The sequence below is a fragment of the Triturus cristatus genome, chromosome 4_1 (genome assembly GCF_964204655.1).
Source record: "Triturus cristatus chromosome 4_1, aTriCri1.1, whole genome shotgun sequence".
In the NCBI taxonomy this organism is placed as follows: Eukaryota; Metazoa; Chordata; class Amphibia; order Caudata; family Salamandridae; genus Triturus; species Triturus cristatus.
The window spans coordinates 1,126,969,908-1,126,990,406 of NC_140585.1; the positions used below are offsets into that span (position 1 = coordinate 1,126,969,908).

Sequence of the window (20,499 nt, forward strand, 5' to 3'; positions counted from 1 at the left end):
TTTTATTGCTTACTAAGACCTGAGTGAATCCTAGTCTAGACTGACATATTAATACATCCTGTGGTTTAAAACATGGATGCTGTGCACACTAATTTTTGCCTTTTGTATTGCTGATCTCTTGGAGTAAATTTCGGAAGTCTGTTTGGCTCGCCCAAGTTTAGGTGGAAGGGATATTAGATTTCTAATATATATAGACAACCGTACAATTGACCAGTCTTCAACCAGACTCAAAAAATGATAGACAATCCTGAAGAATGCAATACAACGATCAATCTAATCCGGAATATTTCAATAACTAGCATTGTTTTTGTTGTAATTCTAGGCGACCTGAATCATTTTAAGGCACTCTACTACATCACAAGGTTCCTCCTATAATGGCTTTGACTACATCTTCATAGAGGAAATTGCCTATTTCAGGGCATTGTATAAGATCTGCTTACTAAGTTATGACTTATTGAGGCCATACAAATATCCCTATCGGTTCATTGATGCAACCAATTGAGAAGACTTGGCTAGCTGTGCTTAAAAACCTGTTTCATTGTAAGGTAGTGTGGCAACAAGATTAACTTTATATAAAAGTTATGATGTCTTGTAACACTTGGCAGATTTTTTTTCCATTATTCCAGGTGGTCAGAACGTCTCAGATTTCATTTTTTTTAACTTCAGCTGCTAGCAAACACAGTGTACGTCATTTGCTTCAGGGATTTAAAAAGTGCATATGAAAGCACTCTATATTATATTTGGCTAAAATCAAATTTCAAAAACATTAATGTAATATTTCCATATAATTAAGTCAAACTGTGTCCTAATTAATAACTTTGCGGAACAGAATTTGAACTACATTAAACTTTGGTTAAGTCACAACTTGATCAATAATTTACTCAAAATGTATCACTATTACATAAAATCAAAGAATTTTGACGGCTCTGTCCCTCCCACAGGTATCTGGTGAGTAAATTTTTATACCCCTTCCTTTTGTCTTCCAACTCTTCCCCTTCCTCAGTCCGCAACGCTCCCCCCTTCCTCGGACCGCGGTTTCTATTCCACTTTTTTTCTCTCATTGCTCCCTTTCTTTGCTTTCCTCCATTTACCAACTTCTTCCTTTCCTCTATTGCTCCCATTCTTCCGCTCCCGACACCTTTTCCACTGCTGGTTGCGGTGGTGGCGGTGCAACACAAGGGGTCACCTACTGATTGCCCTGATAACAAGCCTAGTGGCTTAATTAACTTCATCATTGCACCCTGCACATTTATCATACTCCATTGTAGTTGCACCCTGCACACAGGGTGGTCTGGCCTGTAGGGCAATCGGACAATGCCCAATGTGCTGGTCTGACAGATCAGGGTGTGGGACTGTTTTCTTAGCAGTTTGAGCCTGTTTTATGGCCCGGTGGGCCAGTCTTTACTGTTAATTTACCTGTTATTACCACAAACATTGCCTGCAGATAGCACAAATGCATGCAGTCTCCATTACTGTGCAAAATATCCATACAGCGTGTCTTTACAAATTTAAAACTTTACTGATTTTCAAATGTGGGTCATTATTTTAGCTATCTGGTTCGCTTGTGGGGCCACTTTAATAATGGTGCCTGCGCCGATATTTTTTTCTAGTCCAACACTGCCTGCACATTTATCGTACTCTAAGTCTCTCACCTAACGAAGTCTAGTCACCATTACACCAAATAGGTCCTTATACTCCACCCAACATTTCTGTTTGCCCTTATACTCACCTAACCCCACCCACACTGATCACACGTGTGCGCCTACTTTGAAATCACTGCTCCTTTTGGCCACCGTTACCAACCCATACAACCTGAAAGTACCTCCTCTTTTGTCTACCATTTATTTCCTACCTCACTACCCAACTCCCTCTAAATAGCCCCCTGTCTTACTGCACCAGAATAACAACAGTAAGCAACAGTACAACGTCGTTAAACTGCCCGTTTGACTCCACAACCTAAGCTGGCTCACAGATACGAAGCTCTAATTTGCTAAGTCTTTACATAGGGATAATTAGTGTCTCATGGACCAATCATTATGAATGGTCTGAATTGTGCACTCGCACCTGGGCCTTCTCATCTTGGCATGCTTCCTCTGTTGCCTTTTGTTCTTCCTTTACAAACGCTAAATGACAATTATCTTCATTAAACTTTTACCAAATATTGTGATTCTGAACTGCATTAACATGAAATATTGTGCTATTTTAACATTTTGAACCATATATAATGGCTTTCCTCTTGTCTATTTCATGTTACTTCCAACACTGGGTGAAACCATCCCTGTTATTCGTAGTTACACATCTAAAATCCTGTATGTTTTCTTGTTGCAAGGCTGATATTACAACAGTGGCACAGAGCTGGTGGATGCTTTCTGTTATGCATCTTTGTAAATTATGGTAAATGCTAAAACCCAAACCTAATTTTAAACTTGAGGTTCGAATACTTGGGTGGCACAGCACTGGTGGTTGCTTCCTGTAGTACATCTTTGTAGACCGGGTATTTTTTTAAACTCTTATTTAAATGTAAACCTAACCAGGATGTATTTAGTTGCAAGGTACTGGTAAATAATTTCTGCCTAAATGTCTGTAGCTAACCATGAAGGGTTTGGCTCTTATCAGTAAGGCTGAATAAATGTCTGCAGGGCATGAGGACTGTTTATACTTTTACCTAAATGTAATCCTAAGCAAGGAAGACAGTGACTTTTTGCTGTAAATCTTTGTAGATATGGTGATTGTTTATATTCATATTTAAATGTGAACCTTTGCCAGAAAGCATTTGGTGCTTTTCTGATAGTGAATGCTCCCCCCATGCATTTCTGTAGAAATTGATGATTGTTTATAGGTATACTTAATTATGAACCTTTGCAAGGGAAGCTATCATTAGCACGTTGCTAGTAGATGCTTCTTGTTGTAAATTTTTGTTGGTTTGTTTATACTCCTGTCTAAATGTAAACCTCTCCCTAGGAAATACCGGACAAGTGACGGACACAAAATACTTTGATCTCTGGGGTGCAGGTAAGTTTCTTTTGTTCCATTACATTTACAGAAAATATATTAGTTTTGCATCTTAATCATAACCTAAGAACGTTACTGGTTAAGGCCACTCAATAAATGCATACTTTAAAAATACACTTCCAAGTAAGTGCCTTTCATACACTTGTTTGTACATGTTATTTGTATAGCATGAACCTAGCCAAAAGGCAGCAGGGCACTGTACATGGTCAGAGACAAGCACATGAGACACTTACACTGAACCTTGAAAGACTCAACATGGGGAACCAAAAAAGCTCACAAACTGAGTTATTCACTTTCCCTTAGTTTCTCACATGGTGTGCTTCCACCATACATCTTCATTAAAAGCACTGTGGTCGTGCTGGTCAATGCTGTCTTCAACCGTCCCATGTAACCTAGTGTACTGCTGAACGAATTCGAAAGCTGCCTGCATCAAACACATTCTAAAAACATGCATGATCATTATCAAAGCCTATAGATTGTACCTTTGGCTTTGCCAAAGCTTGTTGCTAATACTGATCAATATTGCACAAATAAAAGCTTGATGCCGCTGGATAAAAAAAAAAAATCTGGAACCAGCATGATGACGTATGCACACGTGTGCACATGACATGGCCATTTCGGCTTTTGTCCCCAGTTTGATGTATGCATGTTTCACTACTCTTGCATGCACAAACCTTCATGACGCTATAGTAATTTTGTCTTTTCTTTAATTTGCTACTCCAAGATGGTGGACTCTCATCTTGGAGGGGTACATTTAAAAAATAAATAAATCAAAGATGGCAGAGCACGTTTACGGGAAAGGAGCAGCCTCTTAACAAATTGCAGCCCCAAAAAAGTAAAATAAATATAATTTAAAGAAAAACCCAGGATGGGTTCGGAGAGAAGCAGCAAGAGTGAGGGTGATTAACACTACTGAGGAGCTAGAGGATGTGGCACAGCAGCCAGAGCTACCGACTCGGGAGCTGAGGATCCAGGCTTGAGTCTCGGCATCGGCGCAACATCCTATGATTCTGGCCAAATCACTTTGTGTTATGTTATGTTAAGGTAATTTTTAAAGCGCGCGATTACGCATGAGTGTCTTGGCGCTGGCTGGACTTGAACACGCAGAAGTTGGAGCGTCTTAGTTGTTAAAGAGCCAGGTCTTGACTTTATTTCTAAATGCAAGGAGGGATGGAATGCTCTGATGTGGACTGAAAGACTGTTCCAAAGTTTAGCTGTACTGGCGACAAAGCTCCTACCTCCCCATTTGGCTTTCCTGACTTTGGGGATTGTGAGTGTTTTAGACCCTGCAGAACGTAAGGTTCTGTTGGGAATGTATCACTGGAAAGAGTACCTTAAGAACTCCGGTCCGGTACCACTGGAAGGAGTACCTTAAGAACTCCGGTATATATATATTTCTTCAAACTAGAGGATGAATAGAAATAAACAGGGAGGAATTGGGTAGGTAGGACAGCAACACAGAATGTGGGAGGAGGAAGTTTGTCATGGGGTACTGGGAGAGAGAGCAAAAGACTAATATCCTGATGTGACGTACCAAAAGTAAGAAAGAAAGAAGTCCTTGAATGTAAAGTGTAGAAGGATAAAGATCATGAAAGCAAGTGGATGGTAAAGAAACTATGCTCCAGGGACAAACTCAAGAGAAAGGAATCTATTGAATAAGAAGCAAGCAAATGGGTGACAAGAAAGCCAACCACTGTTAAGCAATGGGCTTGCTGTACGTTTTTGTTATGGTCCACAAGAGGCCTTTCCATAATAAATGGCTAGGAGATGTTTGTGAGGGAGGCCTAAAAACTCCTGCCACTGTGGATAGGACGTGGGTGGTGTGAGCCCAGTAGAAAAATTGGGCACATTAAGGCTAAACAAAACAGATTATTTGTCGCCTTACTGAAAATGCGTATTTAAAACTCTGTTTGGCTTTCTGCTTTCAAATATGCTGCACGGGTTGATATTTTAATTTATACAGAAAATAGCATGCTTTTATTAGATATTATAGCTCTATTTATACAAAATAGGTGGAATGACACCAACGTTATTTAGTTAAAATGGTAGTTTAATTTGGGGCTTATTAAAAAAAAAAAAACAGCAGTAAAACTTTAACATGCCTGAAAATCTTTCTTTTGTTTCTGCATTAAAATGTTGACTTTTAGCACAAAACACGATTCCCTTGACGTTTTAGTTTGTAGGTATTTTTAGTCTGCTCTGAATTCATCATTAGGTTGGCGAGAGGAAACGCTGACCGCGACCCCGTGGCTTGCGGGTTGCACAGGCATCTCTGTAGCAGTCGCTAAACCCGCCAAGAGTATGTAGAGGTCACGTTTGTCCCCTGGCTGATCAGCGCGCCAAGGGAAATTGAGTCCGGATACTTTGCATAAAAAAAACACATGAAATATTTTTGAAGGCCTGAATATTAATGTTTAGCGAGAAATGATGTCCCCTGTACAAAAAATTGTATTGCAGCAGCTCACCCAATAATTACAAAGCAGCGATCGGTGCATTTTAATTCCGTAAACTTTCTGCAAATAACTCTGAGGTACACACGAAAAAGAATGGGAAATGTGTTCACCCCCTCATAGCCATTCCTGGCCAGAAATGACCGGGATAGAAGTCGGATCTGGAATTCCAATGCAGTTGTTGGCTTTCTGTGGCTGTGCCTGCAAAATATGAGACACCCAGATTTGGTTTTTGAGGGGAAAGCCGATTTACTCAGTGGACAGACATCAAGTTAATTTTTCCATGATCCTGACAAAAGGGTTCTGGTACCAGTAATTGCCCTTCGTCTAAATATTTCCTCAAAAACAGGACATATTAGAATATTTTTTTTAAAGTAGGTTATTGAGTATATTGCAAGGAAGGATAACATACATCATTCCCTTACCACTGCCTGGAGGGTTCTTAAATGTTCCGGTTCCGTGTGTGAGTGGTTCACCATTTTATAGTGGACTAAACAGGGCTACAAATTCCAGAATGCAAACCAAAATCCTGGACTTGGTAAGCAGCTCATGCATTGACCCGTTAAACTTTGAGAGCTCTGCTCCTGTGCTATCCATCTCAAATCTAATAGAAAAAGGCACTTTGTGGTGAGCAACACTCAACCACTAATCTTGGGCTTCAGAGTAAATTCAGTGGTTAATGTTTATTTTTTAGGTCTTGTCTGAGGCAGAACATGCATGGTCGCTTGCAATAATCTATTGTTATATATATATTTTCTTACTTCCAATAAATAAACTAGTATGTAGGTTCACAAAGGCCAAGTGGAAGCAAAACTCTCTGTGATGCCCGAAACTGATTTTTCCAGCAGACCTAAGAAAGCGTTATTATTTGTGGTCAACATGATAAATAACTTCAGGAGAGTAAAACGATACAATATTTGTTGCCTCGTTGGAATGGAAGCATACACCTTATTCAGCATTTCTCGTCATCCTGCCAAGTATTGTTTCTGTTGTGTCTGAGCGTGTTGGCAACTCAGAATATTCTGCTATTATTCAGTGGAGAATGACCATAGGAAGTTAATATTTTGCGGCCAATTAAATCACCCACTTCCCTCCAACTTATTGCTTGATCTTGGACAGGATGACTAGTACATTGCTGCTGGGTATCTTCCTTTAACACCCAATATTTCATATACCTGATTCCGAGCCTAGACATTGCATTATGTTTGTGTTTCTGTACTTTCAATCCTCCCCTCCTTTCTGTTTCCTTAAGTATGTATCTCGATGCAGCAGCTGCTTTGTGTTAGCACACTCAGCCAGCCCTTATTAGACGATTAAAGCTGCACTCTTTGAGTGGTTTAATTGACTTGCACGATATAACAGGATTTCCTACTCCCGCCCACTTTGTATCTGATCACAAAAGGAGGAGGGGGCACACTGCCTGGCATGCCAGCACACATTTAGCCCAGTTATATTGTGGTAAATGCAGTGCATGATAACACTCACTTCAGTTGAAAGTCTTTAGTATTCACCATTGTTGACCAGCCAGTGCTGTGTATCTCTAGAGACGTGTTTCAGGATTGTTGTCTTTCTTCAGTAGAGAGTATCAAGTGAACTTTGGGGATGCTGGAAATGCTGCTCAGTCTTGTCTTCAATTTGTATCTGAAACTGGGTAATTCATAGCCAGCTGAGAGCAGTGACTCTCTAGAGTCGCTTTGTGTGATAATAAGCAGGCTGCCTGGAGTAGGTGAGCTTTGGCTGTGAAATACAGTCTAACAAGCATTGGCAAAGCCATTATGTCTTGCCTATGCAAGAGCTTATGGCTTTGTCAATATGTTTTAGCCAAGTTATACACCAGCGTGGCTGCTGTTCAGCATGGCTAAAGGTTAGTGGGGTAAAGGAGAGTGGAGTGTCGTAAAGTGGAGTTTTGTGGCGTAGAATGTTGTAGAGCGGAGTGTCATGGAGGGGTTAGTGTTGTAGAGTGGCAGGGCATATAGTTGAGTAGAGTTGAGTGCCATAGAATGTCGTGGAATAATCTCAAGCGGAGTGAAGTGGTGTGGAGGGAGTTGCCTAGAGTGGCAAGGAGGGGAGGGGAGTGGCGTGGCGTGGCGTGGCGTGGCGTGGAGTGGAGCATTGTAGGAGAATGGAGTAGTGTGCCATAGAATAGAGTTGAGTAACGTGGAATAGAGCGAGCTGTGTAGAATGTCGTAGAGTGGAGTCAGGTGTTGGGGAGTGGCATACAGTGGAGTAGAGTTTAATGGAGTACAGCATCATAGAGTGGAGTGCTGTAAAGTGGAGTTTGCAGAGTGGCCTAGAATAAAGTGGCCTAAAGTTAAGTGGTGTAGAGTAGATTGGCGTAGAGTGCCTTGGTTTTGAATAAATTGGTGTAGAGTGCAGTGGCATAGAGTTGTGCAGATTAAAGTACAGTGGTGCTGATTAAAGTGCAGAGGCGTGCGGTGCAGAGGCGCAGAATAGATTAGTGGCGTGGAGTGATACAGAGTGTAATGGTGTAGAGTGCACAGGAGCGGCGTAGAGTTGGGTGGTGCAGAGTAGAAGGCACAGGCGTAGAGTGCCGTGGCATACAGTAGTCCAGAGAGTAGTAGTGTGGAGTACAGTGGTGCAGAGTAGAATAGAGTGGCATAGAGTGCAGTGACATAGAGTGCGATGCTGTAGAGTGGTGAAGTGCGAAGTGGCATGCAGTGCAGTGGTGTAGAGTGGCGTTATGTTCAGTGGCAGAGAGTGCAGTCTTGCAGAGTAGAATGGTGCAGAGTAGTTAAGTGGCAAAGCTTGCAGTGGTAAGAGTGTTGCAGAACAGAGTATAGTCGCGTAGAGTGCGTTGGTGCAGAGTAGTTGTCATAGAGTGCATTGGTTTTGAGTAAAGTTATGCTGAATGCATTGCCATAGAGTGTAGTGGTTTAGAGTAGAGGGCAGTGGCGTAGAGTAGATTGGTGCAGAGTAGAGTGCAGTGGCATAAAGTAGATTGTTTCAGCGTAGAGTGGATTGGTGCAGGGTAGGGTGCAGTGGCATAGCGTAGTGGCTTAGAGTCGTGTACAGTGTAGTGGTGCAGATTGGAGTAGAGTGTAACAGTGCAGTTACATAAGGTAGACTGTTTCAGATTAGAGTGAAGTGGTGTGGAGTGGTACACGGTAGAGTACATTGGCATAGAGTAGTGGCATAGAGTGCATTGGCATAGAGTAGTGGCATAGAGTGCATTGGCATGGCGTGGAGTGGTGTAGAGCAAAAGGGAATGGCCTAGACTGGAGCAGTGTAGGGTGCAGTGGTGCATATTAGAGTGGTGTAACGTGCACTGGTTTAGAGTAGAGTGGTGCAGAGTAGAGTGGGGTAGAGTGCAGTGCCACAGAATGCTGTGGTGCACAGTAAATTGGAGTGGCATAGAGTTTAGTAGCATAGAGTGCATCGGCGTAGAGTGGCATAGAGTGTAGTGGCGCTGAGTAGAGTGGCACAGTATGCTGTATAGCAGGGTAGAGTGTTGTAGAGTGGCATAGAGTGCAGTTGTATAGAGTGCAGTGGTTCAGAGTAAAGTGACTTAGAGTGAAATGGTGTAGAGTATAGCGGCATACAGTGCAGTGGTGTAGAGTGCAGTGGTGTAGAGTGCAGTAGAATAGACTGGATTGGAGTGGCCCAGGGTAGATTAGAGTGGCCTGCAGTGGAATATAGCGGCATAGAGTGCTGCTGCATAAAAAGATTATTTCAGAGCAGAGTGCAGTGGTGCAGAGTAGAATAGAGTGGCTTAAAGTGAATTGGCATAGAGTAGAGTGCAGTGGCATAGAGTGCAGTGGTGCAGAGAAAAGTGGCATAGAATGCAGTGTTGAAGAACTATAGTTGTGTATAGTGGTGCAGGGCAGAGTGTAGTGGCACAGAGTGCAGTGCTGTGGTGCAGACTGCTGTAGAGTGGCTTAGAGTACAGTGGCATAGAGTGGTGCAGAGTAGAGAGGCGTAGAGTGCAGTGCCATAGAATGCTGTGGTGCACAGTGGATTAGTGTGGCATAAAGTTTAGTAGCATAGAGTGCATCGGCGTAGAGTGGCATAGAGTGTAGTGGCGTAGAGTAGAGTGGCAGGGTATGCAGTATTGCAGAGTAGTGTTGTGAAGTGGCGTAGAGTGCAGTTATATAGAGTGCAGTGGTGTGCATAGTAAAGTGACTTAGAGTGAAATGGTGTAGAGTATAGCGGCATACAGTGCAGTGGTGCAGAGTAGATTGGAGTGTATTGGTTTTGAGTAGCGTGCATTGGCGTTGCGTGCAGTGGTGTAGAGTGTATTGGCCGTGAGTGCAGTGGTGTAGAGTGCAGTAGAATAGACTGGATTGGAGTGGCCCAGAGTAGATTAGAGTGGCCTGCAGTGGAATAGAGCAGCACAGAGTGCTGTTGCATAAACAGATTATTTCAGAGCAGAGTGCAGTGGTGCAGAGTAGAATAGAGTGGTTTAAAGTGAATTTACATAGAGTAGAGTGCAGTGGGGTAGAGTGCAGTGGTCCAGAACTAGAGTTGAGTTGTGTATAGTGGTGCAGGGCAGAGTCAAGTGGCACAGATTGCAGTGCTGTGGAGCAGACTGTTGTAGATTGGCTTAGAGTACAGTGGCATAGAGTGGTGCAGAGTAGAGTAGCGTAGAGAGGTGTGGCATAGAGTACAGAGGTGCAAAGTAGAATAGAGTTGTGTAGGATGCGGTGGGGCAGCATAAATTGGCGTTGTGTGCAATGGCATAGAGTGCATTGGTTTTGAGTAAAGTGGTGTAGAGTGCATTGGGTTAGAGTACAGTGATGCAGAGTACTGAACAGTGTTGTAGAGTGGAGTGGCACAGAGTAGATTGTTTCAGGGTGGAGTGATGTACAGTAGAATACAGTGGCATAGTTGCATACAGTGCAGAGTAAATTAGAGTGGATTGGCATTGAGTGCACTGGCGTAGAGTGGTTTGGTGTAGAGTGCAGTGTTGCAGAGTAGAGTGGAGTAGAGTGCAGAGTAGAGTGCAGTGGTGCATAGTAGAGTAGTTTGGGATAGAGTGTATTGGCCTAGAACAGAGTAGTGTAGAGTATAGAGGCATAGAGTGAAGTAGAGGGGAGTGGTGCATAGTAGAGTGCTTTGAAGAAGAGTGGGGTGGGGTTAAGGGGAGTATGCATGGTGTGGTAGTGCACTGTCATTAGAGACAACACATCTTCTGTTGAAATCACCGTTATATTTGCCCAGACATACAGTTTTACTGCTAAAGAAATACAGCGCACAGAAGATATTGTGTGGAAATGCTATCACCTAGTGAATTGATTTGATCGTATTAAAATGTTTGTTTCGCCCACACTTCAGAATTACCCCAAAATGTGTTTCATTTGTGCTTTTCTAATGCTGATATGTTCTGAAATATTGGCACAGTTAATTTACAGACATTTAACTTGGGTTGTGTGCTAGAAAAAACATAACATTGTACAGTCTTCCTCATGATTGTCCCATAAACCCTCTCACTTTGAGGCTAGGTTTTTCACTACTTGACATTTGTTTACAACATATTACCATTGTTGGGCAGAGGATGTCTGTCCATCCAAATGGCTTTATTAAGGTCCAGAAGGTCCACACACCACCTCAAATCTGCATTATCCTTCTGTTACATCTCAATTCGTGTTGAGAGAATATTGACTCCGTATTCTCAAGGGCGTGTTGAGTCAACATTCTCATTCTTTTGGAATGTTTAGATTCATGTTGGAGACTATTATTCAGTTCGCTGGCAGGCAGCGTCCTTCCCTCCTTGTAACCAAGGACTTAATAAATTTCACATTACTCATCTTAACAACTGCTTTATGAAGTTAAAACTTTCAGGGTGTTATTTTAAATAATTTCACTCCTACCGATTGTATCCTGAAATGCCGGTACTACACGTTTTTTGTGATTGTCCCTCAGCCTTTCAACTAGCACAGAGTCCTGCCCTTTAATTACTTCCGGTTTTACAAGGTGGTTTATAGTATTTTAAAGAACCAGATTTGGTATGTTGAAACTACTGTGCGAAAACAAAGTAGCCCACATATTGTATTATATATAGCCAGGGCTTTAAGTGGTCCGCGTCTCAGTCCCGGAAGTAATTGGACACGGCCATTGAAATAGGACCCTATCGGGCACTATATTCATATCCTTAACTGTCCTGGCAGGGTTTCTGATCGATTTCTTAACCATGGCTGTTAATACAGTTGTGGAGGTTCCTGTGGGTGATTTAGTTCCAGTTTTTATTTAACTTTATTTAACGTTTACTTGTTTGTGTATGCCCAGGGAGTGTTGGTGATTCCCAGGATGCTGTGTTTCAGTATGTTTTTTTAGTGCAGCATATTACTGCTGTATAGTGCAGTCAACAGGCCACGATTCAGAGCTCTGGAGTGGAGGCTGAAGGCTGTACGCGTGTCTCACAGTGACTGTTGGTGAGTGGAAAAGAAGTTGTTAAGAATATATGGTCAACAATCCATGGCCTCTTCGCAGAGCAAAGAGAGCAATGTTCACATATTCCAGTTACAATTGTGATTCTGTGTAAATGTGAGTGAAGGAGGTACACCGGTGTCAAAATATTGACAGGATGAAAGGAAAAGAAAATGTGCTTACAATGGGAGAGGGATGTTGTGCATTAATTCAATGGGATGCAGGAGATTTAAGACTTAAATAACGATCTTCAAAAACAAGATGAAACAGTTGATCATTTAGAGGAGAAGATTCAGACACTTGAAGCTCCGATAAGGAGGCCACACGCTTGACTCCTCTTTGTGTATTGTCAGTGACCTTTTTTGAAGATTTTAATGTACAACTTATTAACAATTCCCTGTGCCCTTTTTTTAAAGTTTACATTTGTATTGTATTGTAATTGCATTTATATAGTGCTTACTACCCCTGACGAGGCGTCAAAGCGCTTTTTCGTCGAGTAGCACTCTACTCAGGAATCCATAAAGGATTAGTGTTTTTGTGTGATCATGAATTTTAAAGCACATGAAAGATATGACTGAGGGGTGCCCAACACCTGGAGCATGTGCTCTTCGCTGTGAGGGATTCTCAATGACGTTTGTAGTCAGGTTAGGCACAAACTGCCCACCTCATTAATATTAACGGGGCTGGAATGCTTTGTGCTTCATTGTGAACAGTAGAAAAGGCTAAGACGGAAGCCTGCATTGGACAGCAGACCTTTATTCCAGCAATTGCATTCCCAGTGTTCCTGCATTACCGCCCCTAGCCTGACAAATGTTTGCTCCAGAACTGGCACATGAGACCATTTTGAAAGGAGGTGCAGACACAGCTGTCCTCCTTACTGTGCAGAAATTGCTCCAGTGCAGTCCTATGCTTGCCCTTTGTCTCCTTGATTAAATAGTAGAGTTTGTCAGTTTTTTTAAACCTAAGTTTGATTTTTGTGTAGTTGATAATTTTTTGTTAGAAGTTATTGCATTTAAATCTTTTCTACATCCACCATATACCGCCTATGGCAAGAGAGGGGAAGTACCCGATACACCTTCAGCCATTAGCTGTCATTCACGTATTGTTTTCCACACATTACCGACTTGGCAGCTGCAGCGGTCATTGATGCCATAGGGAGTGTTGTCAGTACACCATCTTTGGCAGTTCCATTAGTATAAAAAGTGCAGCAGGCTACAGAAGGGGATGTGTCCTGTATTTTTTTCTGTGCTCTTAAGCTGGCTTGACCGCCTGTCCAGAATGTACCTGAAGGGTGTTATTCTTTTGTACCAATAGCCATTATATGTTTTTGCCCTATCAACAGAGGTATCTTAATTTATAGCAACAGTAAGCACTCAATCTTTTGTCGATGGGACTCTTGACTGTGCTCGTGCAGTGGTGCATTTCTGGACTTTACTGTCTCTAGCCTGTACTGATTTACAAGTGATTACAAGTGATTTACACGTGTTTAATAAGCATTGGCAATGTCAGTATGTCTGGTTTTGGCCAATAGACTTTTGGCTTTGTAAATGGTTGTTTTGCGCTGTTATTGTTTTTTGCAAAACTTTGAAGAAACGGCCAGGTCTCTGTTAAGCTAAAAAAAAAAATGGCTACAAGAAAAAATATTTTTTTGATCTCAGAATGCACACATTATCATAGTAGTCCCTGATACTTAGCGGAACTACTTTCTGTGTGGATGTGCCACTTGTAAAAGGACAGAATGCAGTCAGAGCTCAGTTAGTCACTTGGCTGAGTTTCACTGATATATTGCCCCAAGCTGTATGCCAGTGCTTAATTTGTAAAAATAAAATTGTCAGGGCTCTCGTCAGGAGCGAACTGCAGCTTGCACCACAGATTGCCCCTACCAGCACTGCGAATGTTGGTAACAACACAACTACTAACCATTACACTCCTTCAAGTGTGGCAATTCAGACTATTTCATGTCCCCAAAGATATCAGAATGTTTTGAGGGGCAGGTAATAGTCGTTTTTGATGTATGCTGAATTCATAATTAACTGTTGTTATGGTCATCTCTAAATTGGCCAGACAGCACCACCTTGTGGCACACTGTCACAAGTCCCTGTGTTGACAATTAAGTGCTGGTTCCGAGCACCAGAAACCACCGGCTCAAATTAAACACTGCTGTATGCTGTAGTTGGTGTAAAAATGTGAGTAAACACAAAGAGATCATGGACGGACAGCTTTTCAGACACTCACCCCCAGTCACAGATCTGGGTTGAATCCATCATTATTCCTTAGCTCCCTCTGCCACCTCAGTTCAGACCCAGCTATATGCAAATCAGTCTTGATCCTGTGCCTCATGAGAACAGTCCAGCCCAAACTGCCAAGCCAAGTCTTTCCTGAACCGGACACAAGCATCCAGGGTCCGGTTTCTGGGTAACACCGTTCATTAGCCAGGCTAGCTTTAATCCAGTGGCAAAGTGAGCAAGGGACCCACGTCTGGGCTTACCCTGCCAACTTAAGGCCAACAAAGAAAACACAAGGAGTTGATTGACAAAGCGCTGAAACTTTTCAGACCCTCACTCCCAGTCACAGATCTGGGTTGAATCCATCATCATTCTTTAGCTCACTTTGCCACCTCAGTTCAGAACCAGCTATATGCAAATTAGTCTTGATCCTGTGCCTCATAGGAACAGTCCAGCCCGAACTGCCAAGCCAGGTCTTCCCTGAACTGGAAACAAGCATCCTGGTACCGGTTTCTGGGTAGTGAGTGACACAAGCCTCCTCCTATTGCTATCAGTTAAAAAAAAAAAAAACGAAATACTCCCCTCTTCTATCCCGCCACTATCCTTTTCAATCCAAATAACTGACTAACATATCCACCACTCAAATTACTTTCATATTTCACTATACTAATTCACCACTAATCCTTTGGCTTCGGAGTAGTGTGCTACTTGCCGAAAATGTGCTCCAACGCCTCGTCAGGGGTAGTAAGCACTATATAAATGCAATTACAATACAGTACAATCAGGCACCTATTCTGGCTAGTGTGCATGGTTACAGCCGGTTAATGCACCTGTGCCAAAAACTGTGCAGTCTATTAAAAGCCTAGCAAAGACAACTACGCTTTTAATTTTTCACGGAGCGTAGATTATTTTCATGCTAGAAGGAAATCCAGTTATCCAGTATTGGGGTATCTTTCATAGATTCACATGCCTGAATCATTCCCCGTCGCCGAGGCGGGAGTCCCACGGTAAATAAAAGAAGTAGTGCCAAAAGTGGTAGTAATAGTAGTAGGCCCCAAAGAAAAAGCCTAAGGCCTAGATCTTAGCAGCCTATCTACATCATTATGCAAAAAGAACCAAATAATTGGTACCAACCAATCAGCCATCAGCACCCTTCTAGAACCCTCTCAGTAGAGCCAGTTCTCCTCAGATTTTCACCGCACGTCGTGTGGAAGGGAGTCTCCATGAGTGCCACTCAGTTTTCTACTTTCTTCATCATGTCTGACAAAAAGGCCTTGTTCAAGTCCTGCAGAACCTGCGCCAGGAAGAGGGTCCATGTTAATGACCAGCATGTGGACTGCATCTACTGCCTCTACCCTAAACAGGAGGCAAAAGATTGCAAAATTTGCCGCACCTTCCCTACTAAGACTCTTAGGGATAGGGAGGCGAGAGTGCTGTTGTGGCTTAAGTTCTCTTCGACTGAGGAGGATGACAGAGCCTCAACTTATAGCAAGAGATCTAGGTCTCACGACAGCTCTTCAAGTGAGGGGAAAAACACCATAAATATTCCCACTCTACTTCTGGCTCTTCTCAGAGGACTCCTCTCATTTCCTCTGAATCAGCGCACTCTCCTCAGGACTCTGATCTCAAGGACTCTAGAAAGCCATCTTCGAAAACAGTGAGTAAAAGCCTTTCAAAATCTCTGGCTTTTCCTCCTTCGTCAACTATTTCTGTCACTTCTGCTCCTTCGTTGACGGAAACTATCTCGACGACGTCTATCACCTCTCCTATTCTGTTGACGAGGATTACTATCCTGTCAAAGAAGCCCGTCGTCGAGGGATCGTCGACGAAGTCCTCGTCGACGAAGCCAGCGTCGAAATCTATATCGACGAAGTTGCCGTCGACGAAGCCTCCATCGTCGACGAGAGAAGTGTCGACGAAGATACCGTCCACCCCGTCGACGAGCGTCTAAAAGCCTGTTGACGACGATACCAGGGGATTTGCCTGTTCCGTCTGTGGTACCTGCAATGGCGCCCACTCATTCTACTCCCGTTTATCCCAGGAGTTTTCAACTTAAAACTTTTCAAAGGCATGACCATAGAGATATATCACCGCTTACTCCCTCACATCTCCTGGAAACATATGTGAAGGATGAGGATGATGACTATGAGGATGACTAGGACAAAGGGCCCTTTGGAATAGCTCGCCATCCTTCCGAGTTGCACATCAAATGTCAGGATGACTATGATGAGGAGGAGGACAATTTTCAAGACCAATACTATCAAGAGGACATTGTCGTCCTGCATCATAAGACTTACCATAGACAACCTCGTCAGAGCGAGATGTCCCATCTGCCTCCAAATAACCGACTCAACCTCTGAAGAGGAATTTGAAGAGGGTGAACTTCCAGATTCAGCAGATCCTTGGGATTCCTATATTATCCCTATGCCTTCTCCACCCACCCCTCTACCATCTGATTCGCCCCCAGAGGATATAGGGGGATTTCATAATCTCATGCAGCGGGCTGCTGTTAGATTTCACTTGTCGCTTACCATTGAACAGTCTGAATGCTTTCTCCATGATTTTAAGGAGGAATCAAGAAAAGTAACGAGCTGTCCCCATCATCGATTAGATCTGGAAAGAAGGGGTCAAGATAATGAAAAATCCTGCATCTGTGCCAGCGGTGCTTCCGCGGATAGACAAATACCATGCTCCGACCAATAGTCCATCCTGTCTCATTGGCCATTCCAGGCCAGATTCGGTCATTTCACAGGCTGCCCAACAAAGGTCTAAAAATCCGGCAGCACCTATTACTACACCGCCGGACAAGGAGGGGCGTCGTCTGGATTTAATCGGCAAGACATTTTCTACAATGGCAGCTGCCTCCATCAGAGCTGCTAACTCCCTAGCAATAATAGGGCGTTCTGACCGCCAAATGTGGTCAGAAATGGCTGGCCTTATTGAGCTCATTCCGGAGGACAAGAGACAAGACGCTCGAAAAATGTATTAGAAGGAGAGCGTGCAGCGTCAGAGACCATCGACTGTGCATTAGACATTGTGAATACCAATTTTCGCCAACTGGCTGGTGCAGCTGTACTCCGACGCCAGGGTTGGCTTAAGGCCACCACTTTCAGACCAGAAGTCCAGACAAAGAAATTGGATATGGCCTATGAAGGCGAATCGTTGTTTGGGAAACACATAGATGAAGCACTCCAAGCAATAAAGACATCGCAAGATCCTTTGGTTCCTTGCAGTACAAACGCGGAATCTTCAGAGGTGCAAGAGGGCGTGGTTTTTCCTCTAGAGGAGGGTATCAAACCCAGCAGAATAAACAGTACCAGCCCCAATATAGACAATCTTATCAGTCATCGTACAGACAATCCAACACGTCTGGTTTCTCTCGTCAAGGCGGACGAAAAAGGTCGCAAAATCAAGGACGAGACACCAACAGGAAGCAGTGATCTCTGCAGGGCGCCTTCCACTCCTCTTCCCCTCCCTGTGGGTGCGAAAATTTCAGCATTTGTGGACAAGTGGCAGGAAATTACATCGGACCAATGGGTTCTAGACCTTGTAAACAACGGTCATACCTTGGAGTTTGTCACCAAGCCACCCACCACTCCACCCAAGGGACCCCCTCGTCTTCACTTATTTGTCAAAGAAGCTTTAACGATGCTCCTCAAGAATGCAATTGAGAAGGTTCCCTCACTTCAAAAGGGGACGTGTTTCTATTCCTGCTTTTTTCTCATCAAAAAGAAATCCGGGGAATGGCGTCCGATCTTAGACCTTCGCAACCTGAACAGATTCCTCAAGCAAGGATTTCGCATGGTCACACTGGCAGAAATTCTAGGTTGTCTCAACGAGGAAGATTTTCTGGCTGCTCTGGATATGGAAGACGCTTACTTTCACATCCCAATACATCCGAAACATCGCAAGTATCTTCGCTTCACTGTGGCTGGCGCCCATTATCAGTTCAAAGTGCTCCCGTTTGGGCTAAAATCTGCCCCAAAGATCTTTACAAAGTGCCTGGCTCCTGTTACGTTACGATCCCGGGGAATCCAAGTATTCCCGTATTTGGACGATTAGTTACTCAAAGGTCCTTCGGAAAGCGCAGTCAAGATTGCTGTGACAACGTCTCTTCGTCTGTTCCACACTCTGGGGCTGACTGTGAACAGGAGCAAATCTCAGTTACGCTCGATGCAGGTCCTTCCATTTCTCAGAGCTCTGCTGGATACCGTCCTGTGCAGGGCATTCTTATCTCACGAACGGCAGGTTCGTCTTCAAAAGCTGGCAATCCTGATTTCCAGAAGAAAGTCAGTTTTTGTCCGCATGTTTACGTCACTCCTGGGGATGTGCTCTTCCGCAATAAACCTCGTCCCTTTGGCAAGACTTCGGATGAGACCCCTGCAAGAAGAGCTACATCTTCAGTGGCAACAGGCTGTGGGTTCCTTCAACGACGTCCTCAGAGTCACACCACGCATGAAAAGCGCTCTGCGTTGGTGGTCCCAGATGCCCAACCTGGCAGGAGGACTCACTTCATACAGGAGGTTCCGGAATTTTTCCTCACTACGGATGCCTCTATGGAAGGATGGGGAGGTCAGCTCCAAGATTTACAGATACTGGGGAAGTGGTCTCCAGAGTACAAGAAACAACACATCAACAGCCTGGAATTGGGAGCAATTTTCCTGTCCCTGCAAGCTTTCCTTCCAAGGATTGCAGGTTCTTCGGTACAGGTTCGGACCGACAATACCACCAGCATGTTTTACGTGAACAAGCAAGGAGGAACAAGATCAGCAACTCTATCCAGAGGCTCTGGAGTTGTGGGAATGGGTCACACTCCACAACATAACCCTCAGAGCAGAACATGCCAGAGGTCTCTACAATACACTAGCGGGCACGCTCAGCAGGTCCCAATCGGACTGCCACGAATGGGAGCTAGAGCAGGCTCAAGTGCTCGGGGTATTCAGAGCTTGGGGCAAGCCGGCACTGGATTTGTTCGCACCAAAAGACAACAAGAAATGCCGTTATTACGCCAGCAGATACCCTCAACAGGGGTCAAGGGGGAATGCCATGTCCATGCGATGGTCAGGGATTTGTGCTTACGCTTTTCCCCCCGATACCTCTAATCCCGAGAGTCATACACAAGATGAAGTTGGAGGGCTGCCGTCTCATCCTGATAGCACCCAGATGGCCACGCCAGTACTGGTTTCAAGAGCTTCTGTTATTATCCCAGGACCAACCGATCCGTCTTCTTCCGACACCCACGATGCTGTCGAGGAACAGAGGTCAGGTGCAACAACCCGGACCCTCAGTCTCTACATTTACACGCATGGATCCTGATTTCTTAGAATTCAAGGACCTAGGTATCCCTCAGGACTGTCTGGACATATTGACAAAATCACGAGCTCCAGCACGATTAAAACTTACCGTCTAAAATGGAGAAGTTTTTGCTGTTGGTGCGATGCTAACCATGTTCACCCGGTGGAAGCTCCTGCGGAACAGATCCTTCCTTATTTGTTACATCTGGCAAGATCTGTACCCTCTTTCTCTTCCGTCAAAGTCCATTTAGCCGCACTTCCCAGATTCAGAAAGGGTGCTCATCTTCCTTCTCTGTGTTCGTCCTCTTTAATCAAGCAATTCATGAAAGGACTTTTCCGGGAGTTTCCTCCAATCAGGCTTCCTCCACCGGAGTGGGAACTCAACACGGTCTTAATGCAATTAATGAAACATCCATTTGAGCCTATCCACAAGGCTGAACTCAAATTCCTCACCTGGAAGGTTGGCGTACTTCTGGCTCTAACGTCAGCTAGAAGAGTGAGTGAAATTCAGGCCTTGACTATAAAGGAACCATTTCTACACTTCACTCAAGACTACGTGCAACTCCGCACTAATCCGACATTCATACCTAAAGTACCGTCGCAGTTTCATCTCAATGAACCTGTAAAATTAAGGACTTTCTTTCCAAATCCATCTACTCCAGTGGAACGAGCCTTACATTCTCTTGATATCAAGAGATATTTAAAATTCTATCTTCAAAAAACAAAGCCTTAGAAAGTCTGACCAGTTGTTTGTGGCTTATGGCCAAACTACTCTGGGGAATGCAGTTACAAAAACCACTATTGCCAGATGGATAGCATCAACAATCCATTTCTGCCATGAGAAAGCTCACAAGCCATTGTTAAGGAAAGCCAAGGCCCATTCCACAAGAACAGTAGCAGCGTCTACAGCATTGTTTGCTGGGGTGACTCTTGAAAATATCTGTCGTGCTGCGACATGGAAGAATGTCCACACGTATCAGCACTAGTCTCCCACCATCCGCAAACGACTGTATACTTCGTATACTGCTTGCTACTTTGATTCAGGCATGTGAATCTATGAAAGATACCCCAATACTGGATAAGAAAACAAGTTACTTACCTGTAACTACAGTTATCCAGTATTTGTATCTTTCA

At 43.8% G+C, this 20,499-nt stretch overlaps 1 protein-coding gene across 2 annotated transcripts in view; it reads left to right on the forward strand.

Moving 5' to 3' along the window:
- FAM3C (FAM3 metabolism regulating signaling molecule C) overlaps positions 1 to 20,499 on the forward strand; it is a 337,648-nt gene that overhangs the window by 213,917 nt on the left and 103,232 nt on the right. For both annotated transcript variants that reach the window (XM_085654178.1, XM_085654179.1), the window contains exon 7: positions 2,962 to 3,012. In XM_085654178.1, coding sequence (XP_085510304.1) covers positions 2,962 to 3,012 — 51 coding nt within the window. The remainder of the gene's footprint in view (positions 1 to 2,961; positions 3,013 to 20,499) is intronic.